General features: G+C 52.0%; 1 protein-coding gene across 4 annotated transcripts in view; it reads left to right on the top strand.

The window, feature by feature from the left end:
• Disp3 (dispatched RND transporter family member 3) overlaps positions 1-21,401 on the top strand; it is a 48,821-nt gene that overhangs the window by 18,945 nt on the left and 8,475 nt on the right. The window contains exons 4-17 of one of the 4 annotated variants that reach the window (XR_005504461.2): positions 7,561-7,697; positions 8,471-8,605; positions 9,111-9,271; positions 10,299-10,438; positions 10,892-11,040; positions 11,218-11,379; positions 12,303-12,464; positions 14,146-14,259; positions 15,006-15,142; positions 16,262-16,446; positions 18,123-18,253; positions 18,354-18,526; positions 19,319-19,440; positions 19,995-20,131. Coding sequence is in view for 2 of the 4 variants with exons in the window: in NM_001107992.2 (NP_001101462.2) it covers positions 7,561-7,697; positions 8,471-8,605; positions 9,111-9,271; positions 10,299-10,438; positions 10,892-11,040; positions 11,218-11,379; positions 12,303-12,464; positions 14,146-14,259; positions 15,006-15,142; positions 16,262-16,446; positions 18,123-18,253; positions 18,354-18,526; positions 19,314-19,440; positions 19,995-20,140 (2,059 nt within the window). In the remaining 2 variants the exon portion in view is untranslated. Of the gene's footprint in view, positions 1-7,560; positions 7,698-8,470; positions 8,606-9,110; positions 9,272-10,298; positions 10,439-10,891; positions 11,041-11,217; positions 11,380-12,302; positions 12,465-14,145; positions 14,260-15,005; positions 15,143-16,261; positions 16,448-18,122; positions 18,254-18,353; positions 18,527-19,313; positions 19,441-19,994; positions 20,141-21,401 lie in introns of those variants that run through there. The other 3 variants (NM_001107992.2, XR_005504462.2, XM_039110097.2) reach the window with 3 other exon arrangements.

The raw sequence follows: 21,401 nt of genomic DNA, 5'->3' as shown, positions 1-21,401 counted from the left end.
ACACCACACATGTACACACACACACACACACACACACACACATTGAAGAAAGATCTGGTTTGGAGATGGGCTTGTTGTTTCTGGCTCACTTCTGTAAGTTTAGGTCCAGCATGGTGTCTGGAACCACTTGGTTGGTCTAAGGCATGAATGCATGGATGGACGGACGGACGGATGGATGGATGGATGGATGGATGGATAGATGGATGATTGATGGATGGATGATTGATGGATGACTGATGGATGGATGGATGGATGGGTGGATGGATGGATGGATGGATGGATAAGATGGATGGATGATGGATGGATGATTGATGGATGATGGATGGATGGATAGATGGATGATTGATGGATGGATGATTGATGGATGACTGATGGATGGATGGATGGATGGGTGGATGGATGGATGGATGATTGATGGATGGATGATTGATGGATGACTGATGGATGGATGGATGGATGGGTGGATGGATGGATGGATGGATGATTGATGGATGGATGATTGATGGATGATTGATGGATGATGGATGGATGGATGGATGGATGATGGATGGATGGATAGATGGATGATTGATGGATGGATGATTGATGGATGACTGATGGATGGATGGATGGATGGGTGGATGGATGGACAGATGGATGATCGATGGATGATTGATGGATGATTGATGGATGGATGATTGATGGATTAATGGTTGGATGATGGATGGATGGATGGATGGATGGATGGGTGGATGGATGGATGGATGGATGGCAGTACCTCAAGCAAAGGCAGATGACAGGAGCTGACTGGAGACTGCTTCAGATACCAACACTTACCTCAGCTGAAATGTTTGGCCACTAAGTTCAAGGCCTTGCCCTAGGGAAAAAAAGTCAGTCTCCCTTCTGTTAACCTGGGGCTCTCTAGCAGGAAGTAGAAGCCGCACCCCCTCCCAGGACGTGATTTTGATGCCTTCTTTCTGATTCACAAAACCCTTTTCATTGTTGTATTATCATCGGTGACTCGAGAGGAAAACACACCTTGACTTAAGATGGAATTATACGAGTCGTCCCTTTTACGGCTTCACTGATCACACCAGGGACTGAGAGCACCTGTGTGACATTTACCATTCTCCGTCCCCTTGTGGGTCGGCGGTGTACACTTTTAATTGTGTGCACATTTTAAACCCACAGCCCATTCTGTCTTGCAGGTTCTGCTCGTTCCTGTCGATCTGCGTCTTTACTTTTCCTGTTGGTCTTCATTACACTCTGTGGCTTCCCGCCTCCCTCTGGGGCCACTTTCCTCGTGTCTGTAGATCTCTCTTTAGTGTTCTCTGAGTGCTGGTTTGCTGCTGGTGACTTGTGTTTTGTTTGCCTGGGGGAAAAAAATCTTTATTTTACTTTCATTTTTCTGATCTGCCTTACTTGTGTGACGTTCCAAATTGGCAGCTGTGTTCCGTGACTGTTTGAAAAGAATCCGCTTCACTGTCACGCGACTTCCATTGGCTTCTGCAGAGGAGTCAGCTGCGGATCTTCCTTACCTCTCATTCTTCTTATTAAAGAGTTTGCTGCATTTGTTTATTTTGTGCGTGCACATGCGTGTCACTGTGTGCGTGTGGAAGTCAGAGGACAACTTGCAAGAACGTGTTTTCTCTTTCCACTGTGTGGATTCCAGAACCCCTGCTGTCTGTCTTGGCAGCAAGCACCTTTACCCACTGAGCCATCTTGCCTACCCGTTGTTGCTCTCTTAAAAGGACTGTTTTTTCCCCTCTCCGGTTTTAATTCGTTTGTCTTTTAAAGATTAATTTATTATTTTATGTGTGGGAGTGTTTTTTCCATATGCATTTCTGTGCATCGTGTGTTTATTATGTGGGGTGGCAGCCACAGTGGCCAGAAGAGAGCTCGGATCCTTTGCAACTGGTGTTACAGACTAGGCTACCATGTGGGTGCTGGGAACTGAACCCAGGTCCTCCACAGTTGCAGCCAGTGCTTTTCACCCTTGAGCCATCTCCCCAGCTCCTTTTCCCATAAAATACTCTGTAAATGGTATATAAATTAACATTTATGCAGGAAATGACTGATTTAACGTTCAGCTTTTTTATTCAAAGAAAAGTCATCTAATCCATCAAATTCTCTAAGACAGATCTTTTCTTCTTGGCCGTTGAGTATGAGGTTGAGAAAAATAAAACATTTGGTGAGGTGTGATTGGCACACGACCAACTGTGTGTACTTAACATTTTAAAGTTGATTAGCACTGACACATCCACTGTCAAGATCATAAAGTCCCAGTGCGTTTCCTTATGTCCACTGATAACCAGCTCAGACCGAATCCTGCTTCCCGGCCCAACCCTGGCTATCCCTTTCCAGTGTTTTGTTTTGTTTTGTTTATGTTTTATGCACGTGAACGTTTGCTTGTGTGTATTTAAGGGCACCACATGCGTGCAGTGCTCTGAGAGGCCAGCGGAGGGGATCAGACTCCCCGGAATTGAAGCTGCAGACAGCTGTCAGCTCTGAGGTGGGTCCTGGGGATCGAACCCAGGTCTTCTGTTGGAGGAGGATGTACTCTTTATCTCTCCAGGTCCATGTTCTGCTTTGTAGCATCCTTTTTAAGAGCTCTGCATGCAAGGTATCTTGTAGCGTGTTCCCTGTTGATGGAACCCGTCCGTTCCTTCCAGCCTATTTGAATTGTGTCCATGCTTTATCATGTATCGACAGTTTATTGTTGAGCACCGAGTTGTGTTCACTCACTGATGAGTGTTTGCATCACTCCCAGGTTCCAGCTTCACCGATCAAGTTCCATCGAGTGGTTATGTGTAACTTTCTGTGAGCAACTACTTGGGCCTCAGGAAAAAAGCCTCGTGGTAAAATGGTCAGGCAAAAGTTATCACTTGTTTGACTTCAGAGACTTCCTGAGTTGTCCATATTGCTTGTACTCTCTTGTGTTCCCGGTGAGGGTGAGAATTCCAGGTCTCCTACATTCCCCTCTTAAACTTGGTGGGGGTGTTCTAGTTTGCTTCTCTATCACCGTGATAAACACTAGCCCTAACCAACTTGGGGAGTGACATTCCATTGTGGAGGGAGGCCAAGAACCTGGAGGCGGGAACTGGAGCAGAGGCCATGGAGTAGCGCAGCTTCTTTCTGGCTCATTCATGTTCATCCCCCTTCCTCATACCTCCCAGGCCTTCCCAGCGGTGACACTGCCCACACTGGGCCCTTCACACTAGCAATCAAGAAAACACCCAAGGACCTGTCTGTAGGTCAGTCTGACAGAGCAATTCCCTCAATTGAAGTGCCCTCTCCCAGGTAACTCTAGTATGTCGTGTTGGCAAAAATTAGCCAGCATATATAGGTAGTGCAGTTTTTAAACTGTTCTTTTTTTTTTTTTTTTGGTTCTTTTTTTTTTTTTCGGAGCTGGGGACCGAACCCAGGACCTTGCGCTTCCTAGGCAAGCGCTCTACCACTGAGCTAAATCCCCAACCCCTAACTGTTCTTAATTTAGGAAAGAAGGAAGAATGGATGAATGAGTGAATGGTTGAATGAATGAATGAATGAATGAATGAATGAATGAATGAGGCTATTCTAATAGGTGTGTAGTAGCAACCCTGCTGTCTCTGGTTTGCATTTTTCTAATGGGTAATGGCTTGGACATCTGTCCTCCGATTTCTAAAGGAGAAAGGATTCATTCGACTCATGTTTAGTCTTTGGCCTCTTCCAGTCCCCTTGGTTTGGGTCTGTGGTTTGGCAGAGCCCTGTGCCAGAAGCATGTGGTAGGGGAAACTGCCCACCTCAGGGTGATGGAAACCGAATGAACAAAAGGCCCATGAGCCTTTTTTGCCATCCACCTAGTTTCTTTGGTGAATTTCATCCATGTATGTGATGTGTTTGATCACATTCTCCCAGTCCTCCCCTAACTCCTCCCAGACCTCCCCCTCCTCCCCCTCCTCCTCCTCCTCCTCCTCCTCCTCCTCCACCACCACCACCAAACGTAATGTCTTTTCCATTTCATAACCTACTGAGTCCAATTTGTGCCGGTCATATATTCATGGATATGGGGCCATCCTGTGAGTACAGTAGACCTACCAGGGGCCAAACCCTGAGAGAGAGAGCTGACTCTCCTCCCCCAGAAACCGTAGCTTAGCCAGGACTGGGAACTCATGATCCCTTCCCATTTCCAAGCTGAAATGCTGACTGGCTTGATCCCGTGCAGCTCTTCAGGTAGGCACGGCCGCTGTGAGTCCGTGACTGCAGAATCCCTATCGTGTCCACAAGGTACTGTTTCCCTCTGGTCCTCCTCGACTTCTTGTCTTGTACAGTTTTTTCACCTCACTGGAGAGACGGCTCAATGGTTAAGAGAACTTGTTGCTCATGCAGAGGACCCACATGGCTGCTCACAACCATCTATAACTCCAATTCTAGTGGTTCTGACACCCTCTCTAGCTGCCATGGGTTCCGCACACGCATGGCGCCTACACACACATACATACATACATACATACATACATACATACATACATACATACAGGCAAAACACTCATACACACAAATAAAAAGACTTTTTTTAAAGTCTTCCCACCCCCTTTTTCCCCATCTTCCCTGACTCTTGTTAGTGTTGTCCTGTTTGTGGCTGACACTCTACAAGTGTTTATTCTCAGTGCATTGGCCAAGTGTGAATTTCTGTGTTCGCGGCTGCCCACTTGTGCCTTTTATTGATTGGGTTTTTCCGTTCCATACTACGACATTCATTTTGAGTTCGCTTTTGAGCCTGGAGCAAGATATGGACTGAGGCATATTATTTTCACAATAACCCCAGTGTCACTTGTTGGAAGGGCTCATGTTTCTCTGTGCCTTTGCACCATGGACAAAACTTTCTGTCTACAAATGTGTCCATTTTTGAAACTTCTGTTCTGTTCCATGGATGAGCACTTTAGAACTACACAGTTGTGATTATAACTTCACACCGAGGTTTTGTTTTGAATTGAGCCCAGGGCATTTCTCATCTTAGGCAAGCACCCTACCACTGAGATGCATCCTTCCCTGTCTGTCTTCAGATCATTTTTAGTGGGTTTTGTTTTGTTTTTAGTTTGGTTGTTCTAGATCTTTTGCATTTCTAGGTGAATTTTAGAATCAGCTCCTTTATTTCTGAAATAGATAAATGACCAGATCTGGCACAAATCTGTAGTCCCAAGATACCTGAGAGGCTGAGACAGAAAAATAATGGTCCAGCCTGTGCTACAGTGTGTTTAAGGACTGCCTGGATAATGTAACAAGACCCTGTCTCAATTTTTTTTTTCCGGAGCTGAGGACCGAACCCAGGGCCTTGCGCTTGCTGGGCAAGTGCTCTACCACTGAGCTAAATCCCCAACCCCCTCAAATTATTTTTAAAAATTAAAAATACCCGAGGTCATTGCTCAGTGGTAGAGCCATGTGCTTCCCATGTGTGAGGCCCTAGGTTCAAGTCCAAGTACCACAAGACAGGAAAGTCAATCTCCTGGTATCTTGAATGTGATAGACACCTTAAAATGTTGCGTCTTTGGTCCCATGAGCACAATTTCATTTTATCCGCAAGCATTTCCTATTTTCACTAAACATTTAAAACAGTTATATAATTTCTCCAACTGTTAATTTGAATTTATAATTTCCTTTGTGCCTTATGACCTCATTAAACTGAGGGTTTGTCGTTGCTGCTGCTTTGAATTTTTATTTCTTTTAGATTCCATTGGATTTCCCACACAGGTAAGCATTTGCTATACTGATAAAGAGAGATCTGTACCTTCTTTTTCCAGTAGAGACACACTTTGTTTCTCTTTTTCTTGCCCAATCTCACTGGCTAGCACCTCTAGACCCTTATACTGAATAGATAGGATGGAGATTTAAAAAACAAACTCTTCTGGGTGGATTATTTCTTATGCTTTTGTTTTTCTTGGTAGCCGTGAGTCTTAATGGTTACTTTAGGATTTGTACTCTACCTCCTTAAATATCACAGTGTATCTTTAAGACGGTACCATCTCACCCAGTCACACTCTTTCGTGTTTCCAGTGGCCTCTACACCACTATGGTCCTCAATCTGTTTGCGTTTAAGTAGCCAGTTTCCTTTTGTAGAAGTAAATAAAGGCATTGCACGTTTTACTCGTGGCATCTCCATTTACAGTGAGCATTATCCATAGTGTCTCCTGTACACTGCCGTCTTCCTTCCACCAGAGGGGCCCCCTTAGCACCTTCAGTGTAGCAGAGGTAATTTCGGGCTCGTCTATCTAACAGAGTTTTGATTTTTGCCTTTGCTTTGGAAATGGGTTTTTCTGGGTAGACAGCGTTCTGGGTTGAGCTTCCCCTGAGTGTCTGGGGATACGGCACTGCCGTTTTCTGACAAGAGCTTTGTCGTTGTCCCAGCGGTCTGTGGCGTGTTTTCCCCCCTGTCAGTCTTTCTCCTGGTGAGAGTGTCCAAGCGGTTCATCTACGGTGTGCACTGCAGTCTCTTCAGTTGTTTAGCCTTTGGGTCACTGGGTCACAGTTTTCATGGAGTTTGAGGGATTTTTCCAGCTGCTAGAGAATCTACTAAATGATCTGCGGGGCTATCCTGGGTCCAGCAACCCCATCGAGGCATCAGCCCTGGAACCCACAGTGTCCGGCCTATTCCTATCTCAGAGGATTGCCCTCCTCTGTGTTCTGGTATCCAGAGTCCTGTTTCATGTGGTTTCTCATATCTAGCCAGCCAGGGATACGTAGTGAGACTCTCCCTCACAAATATGTATATTACAGTGTGAGAGTTAGGGTTAAGGAGATTGCACTGTGGTTAAAGTATTCATTGCCTGAGTGTGAGGACCAGAACTCAGGTCCACAGAACCCATATAAGTGCTGGATCAGTGTGGCTGTCCACCTGTCATTGTAAATCTTATGAAGTGGAGATGGGGCCCCAGAGTGAGCTGGTTAGCCAGACTTGCTGTGTCTGAGAACTCTGGGTTCAGTTGAAAACTGCCTCAATGCAGAAGTTGGAGCACAACAGGGGGACTGTCTACATCGACATTGTGCCTCTACACCCACACAAATGCAAGTGCATGCACACACACACGCACACACACACACACACACACACACACATATGAACAGGTATGCATACACCACATACACATACACAGGGAAAAAAAACAGCCATCCCGGCTGGGTTTCTTGAGGGAATAACTTGTCTTGAGCACACACTGAATAGCGGCGTGAAACAGGGTTATCAGGAACCAGTTTGATTGACTGTAGACTGCTGTGGACAGTTGAGAACCGGAAGAGGAAGGGCTGATTATCGTTGATTATTATCAGTGTAGAACGGTCGTTCTCAGCCTCAGCTACACGTTGAATCACCTGGGAGATCTGAAGGGGAAAAAAAAATACTCGGTTCAGCTCCACCCGAGAAATTATGACTTAATTTGCCTGGCATCGGGCCTGCATATCAGGACTTTTGGAAACTCGAGTGATTTTGATGAGCAGCCAAAGTAAAGAGACGCTAATGAAGGGCAGGGCTCTGGCTTTCAAGTGTCCGCAGTCATCTTTAATCCCCTTCCTGTCTTCCTCCTTTTCTCCATGGCCTTCCTCACCCAGCAAAGTCCAGGTCCTCTATGGGGGGACAGACCTCTTCGACTATGAGGTACGCCGGACCTTCAATAACGACATGCTCCTCGCCTTCATTAGCAGCAGCTGCATCGCTGCCCTTGTCTACATCCTAACCTCCTGCTCAGGTACCGCATCTCCGAAGGCTCACGTGACCCAGCGCCTTCCCTCCCTGCGGCACGCACCGGCCTGTTCAAGGATGCCGGGATAGCCTTAAACGCAGCTCCTTAGAGCTGGGCCAAATGGTGCTCAAACACCGTGGTAACGTGTGTCGGGGCGTCTGGAATATTTTTAGACTGCTAGGGATCACTGAAGAGCCTACTTTATATAACGAGCAGCCGCCCTTTTGCCCACAACTCACCTCCCGGCTGCGTCACCTCCTCACCTGCGCTAGCCGCCTCTCACTGCTGCTTGTATGCAGGACGCATGTGCTCTTCTCGCCCAAGTGAGCAGAGGTAGAGAAGTGCACAAGACTGGCAATCATCCATGCAGCAAATGTTAATTGGGTGCTAGATAAACTCCCAATGTTCAAACTCACCAGAATCCAGTGGTGAACTAGACATAGGTCCTGCACCGTGGGACCTCTGGTCCCCTCAGGCGACGCACAATATAAAACACTCACGATTCTCTCCCTGTATGCAAGGTAGTGGGACCTGGAAGAACTACCATGGGCATCCTGACCTCGGGTGATTTCACCTGTGACACAGGCTTCCTGTTCAGCCTCTTCTCTGGGGACGAAAGGCTTCAAATTTTCCAAACTGTCCCTATGTATGGCCGGGAGCAGACAGGGCGGTTCAGGGAGCTCAAGATGGGGGCCTGAGGTCAGGGTCACTGAAGACGGGGTGTTCTGTGTTCTGCGAGGGCCCTCCTCATGGTCCCTTGTGCTCCTTGCCCTGCTCAGTGTTCCTGTCCTTCTTTGGGATTGCCAGCATCGGTCTCAGTTGCCTGGTGGCACTCTTTCTCTACCATGTGGTCTTTGGCATCCAGTACTTGGGCATCCTCAATGGAGTGGCCGCCTTCGTGATCGTGGGCATCGGTGAGTTGTCTCCCAGCCACAGCAGGGGCGACAGCCACTTGAGAACTCTGTCTCTTCCTGCCCCTCCTCAAGAAGGCATTCTGGGCGATAAGGAGAGTGTTAGGGAGATAAGAAAGTAAGCTTTACAAGAGGGGTGGGTGGGGCCAGGAAGCTTGATGGACGGGGCTTGAATTAAGTCATTGTAGCCAAGGAGGATAGTGAATGGGACTTGGGACTTTGTGGGTGGGTCTTGGAGACAGTGAGTGAAGCCAAGGGACATGCTGGGTGATGCTTGGCCACGATGGGTGGGGCTTGGAGAGGCTGAGTGAGGCCATGATGTCTGGTGGATGGGGCTTGAAGACTTAGTGGGTGGAGCTTGGAGATGCTGGGTGCAACCAAGAGTCTGGTGGGTGGGGCTTGACCTCAGGATGGAGCCATTCACTGAACCACCTGGCACCGGATCTAAGGCACACAGAAGTGGGACCTGAACTGAGCTGCCCCCTCCCCACGTCTGTCCTTCCTGCAGGTGTGGACGATGTCTTTGTATTCATCAACACATACCGCCAGGCTACACACCTGGAAGACCCCCAACTGCGGATGATCCACACCATCCAGACGGCAGGCAAAGCCACCTTCTTCACCTCGCTGACCACTGCTGCCGCCTATGCGGCCAACGTCTTTTCCCAGGTGCGAAGCCTGCCCGAGGTCCTTGTCCCGGCTTCCCATCCGCCCACACTTGGGTGGCTCCTGACCCCAGCCCCTTCATCTCAAGGTCCTTGCTGTGACCCTGCAGTCTGTCTCTGTGACTAACCAACATGTGGGGCGGTTTCCGCAGTCCAGTTAGTGAATGTGCCCTCTGACTCTGCCCCGAGGCATCATTTCCAAACCTCTTTACCCTCTGGTCTGTACAACCCAAGATAAGAGTGTCACCATCTCTATCTTCCTAGCACGGAAACTGGGGCCCAGAAAGGTAAAGGCCACACAGCTGGCAAATGGCGAGCCCAACAGTCTCCTTCCTCCTGGCCTGAGCTCTTCATACCACTACATGCCCCATTTTGATCTCTTGTACAGTCGGTCTGTCTGTCTTCCTTTCTCCCTCCCTCAGCCTCTCTTTCCTCTCTCCGCATACCCACCTCTCCCACTCCCACTTCCGTATTCCTCGGTAGGGCTCTGTATACCTAGGACCACATTTTTGAGGGACTTTGTGGCCTGGCCTCATAGCTCACGTAAACCTCTCTGGGCCACGGTTTCTCAGTGGATTATTCTGGGTCTGAGATGAGCAGATGGTGAAGTGATATCACAAACTTCAGGCCTGCCTCCTGGTTGTCGAGGGTTTCCTCCAATCACCACAGCCCTGGGCAGGTGCCTGTGAAATTTCCGGGGCTCCCTTCTTCCCCTGTTGGGTACCAACCTTCCCTTCCTCTTCATCAACCTGCAGCCTGGGTTTGTGTGATGTGTCTTGGGTAATGGCCTCTACCAGCTGCTTACTCTGGCTGTCCCAGACGACTGCCGGTAGACCAGAGCCTCCGTCCTCAGGTGGAGCAAGCGCTTCCACTGCCGCTGTGTCCAGCACAGCTTCTGGCATCCTCCACGCCCAATGCTCTTGTCCCGCAGTCCTTCCCACTTCAGCCTGGAGAGACCCAGCTTTATGGTTGTCTCTGGACATCGAGACAGCCAGGCCTCACAGCGTCTTATCCCCACTGCCTACATACAGATCCCAGCTGTCCATGACTTCGGCTTGTTCATGTCCCTCATTGTGACCTGCTGCTGGCTGGCCGTGCTGTTCACCATGCCTGCGGCCCTGGGCCTCTGGAGCCTCTACGTGGCACCCCTGGAGAGCTCCTGCCAGAGCAGGTGACATTCCCTCCCCCTTCACCCGCCCTCTCCAAACCCTCTGGGGTTCTTGTGTGACTGGTTCTAGACAGCCAGGGACGCCGTTGTCCAGCAGCAGTGTATAGTCACAAACGAACAGGCCATGGGTATACTTACACACATCCTTAAAGCCGCTGTTTCCTTCAAGGACCCAAGGACCTGTGGCCTCTCCCTTTGCATTTTATGCAGAACCCTAACCTAGGGGATCACAGGGCAGCTTTCTCACCTCCTGTTACCCTTTATGTCCCCGGAGGAAGGGTAGCAGCTGAGGGCAGATGGTTCCAGAAGAAATCAACCCTGGCTCTTGTCATCAGTGCTGCTTCTCCTGGGAGTCAGGAGCAGCCGTTTGCTGCCTGGGCTCGTACCGTTTCCCCACCCCCGTCCTCTCTGGGTGCTCTGACTTCTAGCCTCATGCCTGTCCACTGCCCTCCACAGCTGCCACCAGAAGTGCGGCCGCAAGAGCTCCTTGCATTTTCCTGGGGACCTGTTTACAGCTCCAGAGCGGGCTGGGTGTGGCCCTGCTCAGGGCCCCCTACCCTACCTGGATGATGACATCCCCTTGCTGAACGTGGAGGATGAACCAGGTGAGAGCTGGCTGGCCTGAGTGGGGCTGGCCTCCAGAGGGAGGTTCAAAGATAGGCTGGCCCCAAGGGAGCCATGCCTGTGGAGACCCTCACCTAGTGTGTGGGCTTTGCCAGTGCGGGTGTGGGCCGGAGCAAGCTGTGGCTCAGACTCTGACTGGCTGCCACTCTGCCTGGCAGTATCTCTAGAGCTGGGAGATGTATCACTGGTCTCTGTGCACTGTGAGGGTCTGCAGCCCACCCCTGACGGGAACAGCAGGGGCCAGCTCCTCGCCCAGCTGCAAGAGCTGCTGCACCGCTGGGTCTTATGGGCAGCTGTCAAGAGCCGCTGGGTGATTGTAGGTGAGTGTGCCCCAGTCCCTTCCTGAAGGCAGACACATGCACATAGTCCACACCCCACAGGCAACAGGCACTGGGAGTGGAGTAACTCTCAGAGGTCTGACCACGGCCTCTTCTCTGCCTCTTCCTCTCCCTGGGTAGGCTGCCCCTGGGCCTCCTCAGCCACTGCCTACAAGCCGCCACATGCCAGGCAAGAGAGTAGAGAGCTCGTGCTTGGCCCTGGGGTAGACTAGCTGGCTGAGTTTGAACCCTAGTTCTACCCTCTGCCCTTGGCTGTGCCAGCCAGTCTCACACTTGAGTTCTTGTTCTAAAAATGAAGGTGGTAGCAGTGTCTGTGGCTAGGGCATAGCTCGGCAGTACCAGGCCTGGGTTCTGTCTCCCCAGCACCAAAACCAAATAAGGGTCTAGTAAGAAAACTGTAAGGAGTTTGCTGCATATCGAGGTCTCGACCTGGTCAGGGCCTGCCAAGCGCTCGGCACGTAGGCAACACCATCACTGTCTTCAATGGCTCACCAGAACTACTGCAGTCTTCAGGAATGGCCAGATACTCTGAGACACCAGCTAGCCCTTGTGGAGGAGCATCAGCTTGTAGCTTATGTCAGGCCCCAGCAACGACACAAACACAATCACCGTCCCTGCCTCTGGTGGTGCTATCTCCCTCCTCCTCTCCCTCCTCTCCCTCCCCTCCGCCCTCCTCTCCCTCCTCTCCCTCCTCTCCCTCCCCTCCGCCCTCCTCTCCCTCCTCTCCCTCCTCCTCTCCCTCCTGCTCTCCCTCCTCTCCCTCTTCCTCTCCTTCCTCCCCTCCCTCCTGTCCCTCCTCCTGTCCCTCCTCCTCCCCCTGCTCTCCACACTGACGATTCTGCCAGGGTGGGGCGCCAGCCTTGAATCCTTCACAGGGCATCACCTCACACGGCACTCCCTCACAGGGCTTTTCGCCTCCATCCTTATCCTGTCCCTGGTGTTCGCCAGCCGGCTCCGTCCCGCCAGCCGAGCCCCACTGCTCTTCCGGCCTGACACCAACATTCAGGTGCTGCTGGACCTCAAGTACAACCTGAGTGCGGAGGGAATATCCTGCATCACCTGCTCAGGTGAGGGTCCTCGACGGCTGAGCCCGCCTCCTGTGGGCCCACTGCTGGCCTGAGAGACTGCAGAGGTGCGGTGAGCAGGGAGGTCGGACACCCTGGGCTCAGGGGCTCCACACTGCAGAGTCCGGGACAAGCTGTTACAATAGCGGACAGCAGCCTTCGTGGGGGGAAGGATCGGGTGCTCTGTGGGCATGGATACACTGGAAGGCTGCCCAGAAGAGTGTGTCTAAGCAGATACCTAAAAAATAAGAGGCATCAAAGGAATCGAGCGAGAGAGGGAAAGAGTACGTTAGACCCAGAGGAGAGGGAGAGAGTCAGTCAGGACAGGCTGACAGGGACAAGGAAGGAGGGTTGTAGGCTGAGGGCTGTGACAGGGAAGGGCAGAGCCAAGACAGAGGGGAGGGTTTGGGGAGCTGATCAGGGTGGATCAGGGTTCTGCGGGGTTGCGGTTGGTAGACCAAATGGACGTGGGCAGCAGGCTGGTGCCATCTCTACAAGAGTCATGAAGGAGCTAAGGAGTCACAGATGTGGGGATGATTTAACACCTGTAGGATGCTGACAGGGACGGTGTTGAGAGGAGCAAGATGGGGGGAGCAGCCCTCAGGGTGTCTGATCTAAGCCCTTAGGGCAGGGAGAGTGGGGGCAGAGCAAGGGTGGACAAGGGTCAAACCACTCTTCTCCAGTGGGTAGAAGGAAAAAGAGACGAGGCTTAACTGAGCTGAATGCCTGCAGCTCCGGAGAGGAGCCCCGCTGCCACTGCCTAATTGCCTTCACTTAATCGGGGCGTCGTTCCCATTAACCCAGCCTTCCCCTTGGTCAGGGCAGCAGCTGAATGCATGATAAGCAGACTGGAGCTCTGACAGGTACCCAGAGCCTTGCATCTCATAGACAGCCCCAGCTCGGGTCCCCAGGTCTCCACTGAGGCTCCAACCTGCTCTACCTGTTCACAACACACACTCCCAGGGACCCCCCTGCCTGTCCCTTGCCACCTCCACTTCCCAGCTGGACAGACACCAGAGCAGCTATCTGCAGGAGAGCCACCTCATTTGTGTACCTATAATGCACTCCGAACCCCTTTCCAGGGAGACCTTTGGGGTGGCAGCAAAGAGGGTGGCCTCTCCTAGACACCCCTCACTTCCTGGTCCCTGCAGTCCCTGGTTCTCAAAACCGTAGCTCTCTCCTCTGCCAATGAGGTCGATGACCCCTGCTTCAGGATGACGATGAGGGCTGCTGTTTTTTTTTTTTTTTTTTTTTTTTTGGTTCTTTTTTTTCGGAGCTGGGGACCGAACCCAGGGCCTTGCGCTTCCTAGGTAAGCGCTCTACCACTGAGCTAAATCCCCAGCCCCGAGGGCTGCTGTTTTAAAGTGTGACGTTTCTCTCGAATAGACAAAAACTTCACCTGTAGCACTACAAGTCAGGACATTTCCCGACCTCACACCCACCCAATAGAACTGGGAAAGCCAGGCACAGTGGGCACACAGGGACACCGCCACATGTCCCCCTCCAGATGGAGACATAGGAAACACTTGATGTGTTCCTTGGTTTTCTTGAGTCTCCTTCAAACCACTGATGTCCGCTCCCTCTAGCCTCTGACCGTTCATAGATCCTGGTTATCCTCCTTGCCTACCAGGAGTGGCCACAGAGGCTCCCATGTCCCTGACTCTGTGGGGCCATGGGGGGGCAGGTCTGTTCCAGGAGAAGCCCCACAGCCTGCAGAACAATGTCAGGACATCCCTGGAGAAGAAGAAGCGAGGTTCTGGGGTTTCCTGGGCCAGCCGGCCTGAGACCACGGCACAGGGTAAGTGGGATGGCGTCTGTCGATGCACCCTGGTGCTCTCACGTCTGACTCTACGTGGAGAGCGGGTCGCATCTAGAGCCTATACTCTGGTGGGAACAAGAACCTGTGTCCTTGGGTCATCTAAGGGACATCATATGTAAACTTCAGAGTCCTCACATCATCTCAGCCGCCCACCCTGACTAGAACTCTATCCAGGCTTCTACCTACCACAGACTCCATGAGCCTGCCTTGGTCACCATCATGAGAGTCAGTATGGGGGTGTGCTGAGCCTTGGCTCACCTCTCCAGGAGTCTCCCTTAGAAAGATTGCTGGGAGAAGTACACAAAGGGAAGTAATCCCAGTGGACATCTATCCCTGTCACCCCACAGTATTGTCATCGTGTCATTAACAGACCTAGCCCTACCTTTCACACTGTCCTGTTGATGTCAACACTACCCTACTCCATTGCTGATATCTCTCACCATCATGGGTGTGACTCTACCTGTGACCTCTACCTCCTCCCATCACCTGGCATTAATTACCCCATCCTGTCATCACCACCTGCCACCATCCCCGTCACCGTCCCGCCCCATGACCATCACCTCCCACCATCCTTCCTATGGACCCTTTCTAGTACAGAGGGACAGCACAGCACCTGGGCATGAGCGCTCAGCTCCTCGGCTGACAGAGCTAAGGTGGGCTTCTCCCAAATCCTGAGGCTGGTTTGGTCACCGTCCTCTCTTCTTCCGTCCCTTGCTTATCCTCAGAGTCCATGAGCACTGTGTACATCTCCAAAGTGAAGAGCAAAGGCCACCCAGCTGTCTACAGACTTTCCCTCAATGCCAGCCTACCAGCGCCCTGGCAAGCTGTGTCCCCTGGAGATGGAGAGGTGCCCTCCTTCCAGGTGAGCCCAAACTGCCATGGAACTAGTACTGAGGAGGGGCCATTGGTACCATCCCGGTGGATACTGGCCATGTAGGCAGGGAGTGGGGCCGTTGAAGGTGCAGCTGATCCAGGCACATGAGGGCCTGTCGCAGCAGTCAGATGTGCGGCGGGGTCTGCAGACAGAGCTAGGTTTGAGCCCTAGCTCTGCCTTGTGTGACCTGGATGTTGTTGGTGATTCAGTGTCTCTGAGCCTCGGTCTCCTGATCTATGAAATGGGGATATAAAAGACATGGTTGGTTGTACAGGGAACGAGCGCTCTGTACCACCTGATGGTGGAATGCAGTAACTGGCCACAATGGCAGCCCATAGTTCATCCTATAACAAAGAAATCTCCCAGAAGCACAGCCTCCCATGGCTACACCCAGATTCAGTGTTCCCTCAACAGAATCAGATTTGTCCTCTCCCACTGCAAACGTCACCCCTCCCTCCACAGCCCTACCTGGCCTCCCTTCTCAGGATGCCCTTCTCCCTGTCATGTCTCTCACATGATGGTCCTCCTGTCTGACTAAATCTGGCCTAGCCAGAGTCTGACACCATCCCCACTGCCAACTCCATGAGGGCAAGGCCTTGCCCATCCTACCTAGGCTCAGTCCTTAGATCCAGGCACAGAACCTGTCCCAAGAAGACACCTAGTGTCCTAGTTTTTCTCTTGCTGTGATTAAAAAAAAATACCCCTGATGAAAAGCAACTTAGGGAAGAAAGAGATTTACTTCAGCTTATAACCAATTCTAGGTCATGGTATGTCACTGTGGGGAAATCAAGGCAAGAACTTCAAATAGCTAGTCCTATCACATACACAGTAAAGAACAGAGGGAAATGAATGCATCCATGCTCAGTCGCTTGCTTGTGCTCAGCTCTGTTTCTCCATTATTAGACAGTTCAGGAGCCTAGGGAATGGCACCGCCCACGGTGGGCTGGGCCTTCCCACATAGGTTAACTTGAGACATCTTCCACGGGCTCTGGGAACCAGGACAGGGTGGGAGACAGGTCAAGGAGGGAGGGGACAGACCTTGAGGCCGGGCAGGCCGAGGCAGCCTCCCCGAGTCACGTGTCTTGTCTCTGTCAACCCACTGCTTAGGTGTATAGAGCGCCTTTTGGTGACTTCACCAAGAAGCTGACCGCTTGTATGTCTACAGTAGGGCTGCTCCAGGCGGCGAGCCCCTCCCGCAAGTGGATGGTGACGGCTTTGGCCTGTGATGCCAGGAGGGGCTGGAAGTTTGACTTCAGCTTTTACGTGGCCACCAAGGAGCAACAGCACACTCGGTAAGAGCCGTGCAGACGCGGCGCCCAGACCACCATGGCTTCGCTTCACTTCTCTCTCTAGTAGTGGGGATACTGGCAAAGATGACTGGCCTGCAAGCCCCACTCCCATTTGCCACTTTTCCTGTCAGCACTGCAGGGTCACCATGGCCATCTGCTTCTACCTCACGGCCTTGACAGTCATCCTCTGTACCCAGTACCTTCTGCTCATGCTCTGGAGCCTTACACCTCTGGATTCAAGTTTCTAACCTAATGTCGCCTCCCAGGGGAGGCTCTCTCTGTACAGAGCCCCTGCCCCAGCCAACATCACCCCATTCTGACTCTCCACCTGCTGCTGTTTCTGCCCCCAGTTGCCACCTGCAGTCGTGTTGGTCTGGCATGTGACCGCTCCAGCCCCAGTACTGTGTCCCTCAGCGCAACAACTTCGCGTGTTGTTTGTCACGTGACAGGCTCTCAGTAGGTCTCTTCTGGCTGGATGAATGTGTGCCCACACTTCCTGTCCAAGGCTCTCACCCACTCTTAATAAGCAGACGGCTTCCCGTGCCCCTTTTCTAGATTGTTGGAGAGTAGCATGGGTTGTATCTGTTGTAGCTTCTACTTCAGTCTCTACCCACCGGTGTTCAGCAAGTGACTCATTCTTGCTGAATGAGACCATCCTTCTCCACCTCAGGGTGTCCCAAGTCCCCAGGGCAGTCTTGTCCCAGGTTTTATACCCTCGTGTTATGAACACAGCCTTCTTTATCAGGGAGGGCTCCCTTGGCCCACATATCCAGCCATTCATTTTACAAACACCCAGTGTGGCTATGTGTCAGCGTGCTAGGGGCAGGATGGAGCAATGAGCACCTCCCCCCCCCCCCGGGAGACAGGTAGCCACCCTCGGGAACAGGGGCAACTCAGCTCCCATTTCGGGAGGACATCTCAGTGCCAGGTCTATACTCCATGTGCTACATGGAGACCGTGGTCTGATAAGGAACTGGTTTCAGGGCATTCAGCTCCCTGACCCCAAAAGGTTGATTTCACTTGCAGTAGGGAATGAGGAGAGGAGGAGGAAGTGGTGAGGTGGCTCTAGCTGGGTCCTTTCCACCCAAGCATCCCCATCTCAGCGTAGACTGTCTGCTCCCGAGTCCAGGGCCAGGCACGCTTTGCACCAGAGGTACAGCTATGATCTGGGGCTCTGCAGTTCCCTGGATGAGCAGTCTAGAACTAGAAGTCAGTGGCAAACTCAAGGTGCCTTGACTCCTCAGGTTCAATGGGTCAGTGGGTCAGTGGGTCAGTGGGTCAATAGGTCAATAGGCTACTGATGGGAGACACTAAGGTTTGCCCTGTGTCCTTCCTGAACTCTGGGGGGACAGTTTTAAAAGCAGACACTTGTGCTTCCTCCCCTCTTGTGCCAGGGCGAGAGACCGAGAGCCAGAGGGAAGAGCCTTGATCAGGATCAGTTTGGTCTTGGCAGAGGCAGAACTAAAACAAGTCCCCAGTCCCCAGCCCCAAGCCCCCAGCCCTGGGCACCCTCTGCCCCTATGCTGGGCTGGGGAAGCTCACTCTCCCTGGCCCCTGAAGTGACCTCCTTGCCTCGCCTCCCCTGACCTCTCCTGGACTTCTTAGCCCATCTTCCTCACCCCACCTCCTTTGACTTTTCTTGGCCTTCCCAACTCAGCCTGGCCTCCCTGCCTCCACAGGAAGCTGTACTTTGCTCAGTCTCACAAGCCCCCCTTCCACGGGCGCCTGTGTGTGGCGCCACCTGGATGTCTGCTCAGCTCCAGCCCTGACGGGCCTACCAAAGGCTTCTTCTATGTGCCGAGTGACAGAGGTACTTGGGGTACATCCCGAGGGACCTGGGGGTGTCAAGGGGAGCCTCAGAAGCCTGAGCCTACCCTCGGTGTTGTCTCTGACTCCCCTCCTTCCTGCAGTGCCCAAGGCCCGCATCTCTGCCACCTTTGGCTTCAACCCCTGTGTGAACACGGGCTGTGGGAAGCCTGCGGTGCGGCCGCTGGTGGATACAGGAGCCATGGTCTTTGTGGTGTTCGGTATCATCGGCATCAACCGCACCCAGCAGATGGACAACCACGTTATTGGGGACCCGGTACGGCCACTTTGGGCAGATGTGGAAGGTCACAGCTGCAGCAGAAACTTGGGAACAGGCACTAGTGCATGGCCGAGCAGTCGGGTCCCTCACATACACTCTTGACTCCTACACAGCTCTTCAGCCCACACAGGACCTCTACGGGCCTTTGAGGGAGCATTGTTTCCCTCAAAGGGGGAGAACTGATTGAGAATTACTCAGAAATATGGGCACATTTGGGGACCCACACTGACTGCCTTGTCTTCACTGGGGGCTGGAACAGATGAGAGGAATCCTGTGTGGGGCCTCTCCTCCTCTGGGTGGGCTCTAAATGCTGACATCACTGACCATGTGTGACTGAAAGACCTGGCAGGGTCACTAGAGGTCACATCCAGGTTGGGCACAGGCATGGCAGTTGCAGCCTCTCAAGGAACAAAAGGAGGAAGATGAGGCTTGTCTTTCCAGTCAGAGGGATACTGTCCACATTCAGAGCAGGGGTAGGGGCCTGAGGAGGAGGCAGGCAGGCAGACAAGATAGAGCTGGCTGGAAGCAAGGGAGAAAAGCATTAAGTTGAGTTGAGAGGAGGAACGGAGGTCTGATCAGGGGGCTGCGGGGTGAGCTGCTCTTGGAACAGAGGTGCCAAAGGCACAAGCAAAGGGAGCCATGGCTCCCACTTGAGGGTGTGATGTGGTGGCAACACAGGACAAGGGAGCTGCCTCAGGGCCTGTCCCCCACAGTGGGGAAGGGGAGCCTGGGACTGAGTCCGCAACTCACTGAGTGCCCGGGCCGGTGTGTCTCCTTGGGAAAGGGCAGCGTCATCTACGACAGCAGCTTTGACCTCTTCAAAGAGATTGGGCACCTGTGTCGCCTCTGCAAGGCCATCGCGGGCAACTCGGAGCTGGTGAAGCCAGGCGGGGCCCAGTGCTTGCCCTCAGGTATGTGCTGCCATGGTCCACTGGATAGCACTAGGTAACATGCCCCTAGTGTTTGGGCGTCTGTGCTGGAGTGTGCCCATAAGGCACTTGCAGCTCTGCACAAACGTTTTCCAAGTGTGCACAGGCTTGCAAGAAAATCCGAATGCTGTGGGGGTGTGCTAGTGAGCTGTACAGATAGGTTACCTCCGGGGCGTGGGGGTGGGGCTCTTAGAATTGAGGGCAAGTGGCTGGCTGGCCCAAAGGCTACTTGACTGCCATGATCCAAAATGTGGCTTTCCACCTCAGTGGCAAGTACAGGTTGTTAGGCCTCTCAATGACACTGCCCAGTGTTTGCAACCACATTAAAAGCTTGAGAGGCAGGGTTGGGGATTTAGCTCAGTGGTAGAGCGCTTGCCTCGCAAGCGCAAGGCCCTGGGTTCAGTCCCCAGCTCCGAAAAAAAGAAAAAAAAAAAAAAAAAAAAAAGCTTGAGAGGCAGGTGAGAGTGTGCACCCAGGTATGATGTGTAGGATTGGCCGTTCTTCCTGTCGCAACCTCCTCTTGCTTCCCCCCACAGGGTACAGCATCTCTTCCTTCCTGCAGATGTTGCACCCCGAGTGCAAGGAGCTGCCTGAGCCCAACTTGCTGCCAGGGCAGCTATCCCATGGGGCAGTGGGCGTCAAAGAGGGCCGTGTGCAGTGGATCTCCATGGCCTTTGAGTCGGTGAGCCTGGGGGCCCCATGTAGTGTTCTTGAAGACATGTCCCCATCCACTCCTGTCCCTCAGCTCAGACCAGAGAAAGATACAGAGGCTTTGGCCTGAGGTCACAGCCAGCAGTTGACAATGTCAAGCACCACCCTCTCTGACTGCACACATTCATCCTTTCTAACACCTGTAGGGATAAAGGAGGGACAGGAGACTCTCCACTGTCATTCATGATCCCTGTCTCTTCCAAGGGAGGTACAAGAACATGTGTACACAGACATGCATGTACTTACACACATAGGCATATCCCGTGACCTGGCCTCCCTGAGACCTGGCACTTTAGTCTCTCGGATTTGACAAGATGTCCTCTGCCTCCATGTGGAAACCAGGGGTCCAGGCTTTACCTGATCTTGGTGTGATTGACTGATGTCGTGGATCAGATCCCCAGTTCTCTCTGGCCTCTATTCTCCACCTACAAACCAGGATTTAAAAGCCTTTCCCTAGCTGGTCAGTGGTGGTTCACACCTTTAATCCCAACACTCAGGAGGTAGAGGCAGGCGGATCTCTGGGTTCAGGGCCAACCTGGACTACGGAGTGAGTTCCAGGACAGTGAAGGACACATGGAGAAACCCTATCTTAAAAAATATAAAAAACAAAACAAACAAAAAATGCCGGAGAGATGGCTCAGCAGGGAAGAGCACTAGCTGTTCTTTCAGAGGTTGTGAGTTCAATTCCCAGCACCCACAATCATCTGTAATTGCAGTCTCATGGGATCAGATGACCTCTTCTACTGTACAGACAGATATAGACATGTGGATTAAAGCCTCCATGTACAAAAAATAAGTAAATCTTTTTCTTTTCTTTTTTTCTTTTTTTGGAGCTGGGGACCGAACCCAGCGCCTTGTGCTTGCTACGCAAGTGCTCTATCACTGAGCTAAATCCCCAACCCCATAAGTAAATCTTTTTAAAAGTTTTTTTTTTAAAGCCTTCTACTGCCCGGTCTGGCTGCTATGGAGAAACACACTTTGCTGGGCGTGGCAGAAATAGAGACGAGGTGACAAATTTAGGGGAGTGCCTATTCTCAGACCCCCCAACATGGTCTCCCATGGTCCATGTTACTTGTAGTACAGACCACGATGCCTCTGATCCAGGTCAGGTGGACTAGAGACTCCTAACCCTGTAAGGACAATCCCAGGCTGAGTCCAAGTTGCCTTTTTTTATTTTTGGCAAAACACTCTATAAAACTTCCTATCTATACTAGTTGGCATTTCATCGCTGA

Source organism: Rattus norvegicus, chromosome 5, assembly GCF_036323735.1.
Source record: "Rattus norvegicus strain BN/NHsdMcwi chromosome 5, GRCr8, whole genome shotgun sequence".
Taxonomy (NCBI): domain Eukaryota; kingdom Metazoa; phylum Chordata; class Mammalia; order Rodentia; family Muridae; genus Rattus; species Rattus norvegicus.
This window is presented reverse-complemented; position numbering and strand designations above follow the sequence as displayed.